Source organism: Euphorbia lathyris, chromosome 3 (genome assembly GCF_963576675.1).
Source record: "Euphorbia lathyris chromosome 3, ddEupLath1.1, whole genome shotgun sequence".
Classification (NCBI taxonomy): domain Eukaryota; kingdom Viridiplantae; phylum Streptophyta; class Magnoliopsida; order Malpighiales; family Euphorbiaceae; genus Euphorbia; species Euphorbia lathyris.
The window spans coordinates 51,707,613-51,710,852 of record NC_088912.1 but is presented as its reverse complement, the minus strand read 5'-3'; the positions used below and the strand labels follow the sequence as shown (position 1 = coordinate 51,710,852).

General features: G+C 35.2%; 1 protein-coding gene across 1 annotated transcript; it reads right to left on the bottom strand.

The window, feature by feature from the left end:
• Window positions 1-232: 232 nt before the first annotated feature.
• Window positions 233-2,441, bottom strand: LOC136221627 (lysine-specific demethylase JMJ32). The gene is made up of 4 exons (XM_066009021.1): window positions 1,734-2,441; window positions 1,476-1,651; window positions 837-907; window positions 233-762 (listed from the first exon to the last, which is right to left on the bottom strand). Exons 1-4 carry the CDS (start codon window positions 2,391-2,393, stop codon window positions 566-568), a joined length of 1,104 nt encoding a protein of 367 aa, XP_065865093.1. The 5' UTR covers window positions 2,394-2,441; the 3' UTR covers window positions 233-565.
• Window positions 2,442-3,240: the final 799 nt, after the last annotated feature.

Below are 3,240 nucleotides of genomic sequence, written 5' to 3'. Positions count from 1 at the left end.
GAGTTATCTCCCTTTTCGAGAGGGCTTCATGACCTCTAAATTTTCTCTACCATGTAGGCACTGCTACATTACAAGATGCAAGAATGGCATCTTTCTCTTGTCAACTAGTTTTCACAGCATAGTGACAATTAGCGACAAGCATACTAAAAATTGTTTGCTTTTGCAGCCCTTGAATTAATCAGTACAGGAATAGCGACAAAGAATTAAAAAATGTTATCAAACTATGGGAATCAAAACCAAATAATCTCCACTTCACGATGATAACGTTTACCAGCTAAAATTGAAATACAATTACTTAAATCAACCTCATGCAAGTTCATGTTAAAAGTATGATGGAAAAAGCATGTTGCAATCAAACACCATTGACAAGAAAGAAACACATCCTATATTGTGACCTAAATTGATACATAGAAAAAACTTCAAGACATCAAAAAATTGCAGAAGAAAATCACTTCAGCATCAAATAACTCTGCAATTTCCTTGCACAATTTGTGATTCAATCATGCAATATCAAGAATATCAAGCACAAAAAGATTATTAACAACATGGAGGTTAAGAAATCAGCTCATTCATCTTCATTATCTTGGTTGGATCCCATTACCTCTGATACAGATGCAGTGCTATATGATTTGTCTCCCATGTTGCACACTGATACATGTGATTTTGAATTCCCAGTTCTGATTTGAGTAGATGGTAATTTATAATGAATTGATTGCAAGAAGTTAAAATAAGCATACTTGATATCAAATTGCATATCATACCCTGTCAAGAAAACAATATCTTAGTAACTAGTACAAAGAAACCAAAATAGTTGTAGCAAAACGTGTCATGCTTACAATAGTTTATGGCAATAGTGCACCCTTTCTCATCTGGACTCTGCCGTACATGATGAAACCACATACTTGGCCTGGATTAGTTTTCAAATTAACCTCTGAATTTCTTCAATACAAACTTTGAGAGAGAAAAAAAGGTTGCAATTCAAAAGGGTTGTGCTAGGCCTAGCTTAGTATCTTCCATTACACTACTTCACTGAATAACAGCCACAGGCTCCCATCCTATCTCTTCTCTTATCATGTTCAATGCTATTTCAAGTATTGAAATATGCCCTGTATGTGTTTTCCAAATAAATCTATTCAGAAGTCTAAAGATTCTGATACTATATATTGGAGTAGTAGCAGTCCAACCTTGAACAACTGTCTTGTATTTTGAACAAATGAATTCTACTATTGTTGAAAACGTAGTTTTATATTCAAAAGAAACACTGAAATTCTTAGTTTCAATTAAACAATTCACCTATTTAAACAGGGAGAATTTCTAATCAATTCCAGAATGCAACAAAATTGCATATATATGATAGGTTTTTCAGAGGCACCTTGAATTCAACTGCATATAGCTTCCAAAAGAACGAAGTCATATGGAATTGATTGAATATAATTTTATTAATATGATAAGATAGAAAGAAAAATGGAGCTTACAAGTAAAGAAGTTCTCCAGCTTTGACAGTACAATGAAATGGCTTTGGACCGTTAAAATAGAGAGGAAATTTAGCAATTTCGGTTTCCTTAGTCTCAGGGGAAGGGTAAGGATTCACACTGCACCATGGCACATACCTAGTTGGCTCATCCATTTCCAATTTAAACTCTCCATTCTCCTGCAATCCCACAAACAAAAATCAAAACATAATTTCCAAAAGATGGGTAGAAAATTACATCGAAATGAAGAAGAGATGAAACCTGAGAATAGGAATATTGGGCAGCAGGGTAATTGCGAATATACAAGCGGTGGACATCAGTAGGAGGAAGTAACAAGAAATGCTTCTGTCCAGAAACGACAGCATATAAGTTCTCATAATGATCCTTGTGGAAAGAGGTCTCAGAGAAATGATTACCAATCCATAAATTCACAGCCTCCGGTAAAGAGCCGAGTGCCTCCGTGGCAAAGGCAATATGAGAGTCGCAGTCAGAACCAAGCGCTGTCGAATACTCGGAGGTGAAACAATCATTTTGGTGCTGCAGGTAAGCAACGAATTGACCGGGTTTACTATTGAGAAGCGCACGGAGAGCGAGGGGAAAAGGAAGGCGTTGAACATGAGAAGTGGCAAAGCAAAGAGAATGAGAGGAAGTGGAGACGAGGGAATCAGCTCGGCCGTGAGGAGTGAGGTGGAGAGAGACGGAGGAGTTGGAAAGGGAATCGGAGAGGTAAGAGTGATTGGGCCAAAGAGAAAGGGCTGGCCAATGAGAAATGGCGTTGGAGATAATACAAGGTTTGTTTAGAGAAACAAAGTTTCTGAGGAATTGAAGTGGAGAAGGAGCTGAATCTAAACGTTCTATTGACGATGAAGTTCCTAAACTCACCTCTCTCACTTCCTCCCACAGCCTCTCTATTTCCTCCATTCTTTTTCTTCGCCTTCATTCATCTTTATTTTCTTATATTCAACTCTCCCAATTTCAAAAACAATTGTCCATACTAGACCTGTTCATAGTCCGCCTAATCCGTCCAAACCCGTCCATTCATCATTTGATCTGGTCCGATCCAAATTCGTACAAACTCGCACATAAAATAAAATGAGTTAAACTTGAAATTTATTTTAAAAACCTAAATTGACCCGGTCCGGCCCGCTCCACCATTATATATATATATATATATGATTTCTTGTAAAGTATTATCAGACAATTGATAAAAATAAATCATCAACTGCAATTGTAAAGTATATATATGTTTAATACTTTACAAGAACGTATATCACAGTTTGTTTGTTTTTAAGAAATTATTTGTTAATTTTTTATAATAAAGATTTGATTTTGTTAAAATTAAAAGTTACAAATATAAATTTACATTTTACCAGTACATATTATAATTTTATTTCTTAGAATTATAATTAATATTTGGTTTTAATTTTTCTAATATATATATTAGTTGGATAGGTCAGGCTAGACTTGAAAATTCATTTTTTTAACTCAACCCAGCCCGGCCCGAGCCCGATGTGAATATAATGAGGGCTGGGTTGGACTTGGACAATATAAATATATGGTAAACCCGACTAGATCCGGTCCAAGTCCGACCCGACCCAACCCATGAACAAATCTAGTCCATACTTATTAATACGATATGCATTTCTTCACCAAGCCATTCTATTTTAAGGGAAATTTACAAAACTAACACAATGAGAAAGATTACTTATATTTTTAGATTCATTTAAACATGTATTATTAAACTATACACTTATTCAACATATTTATT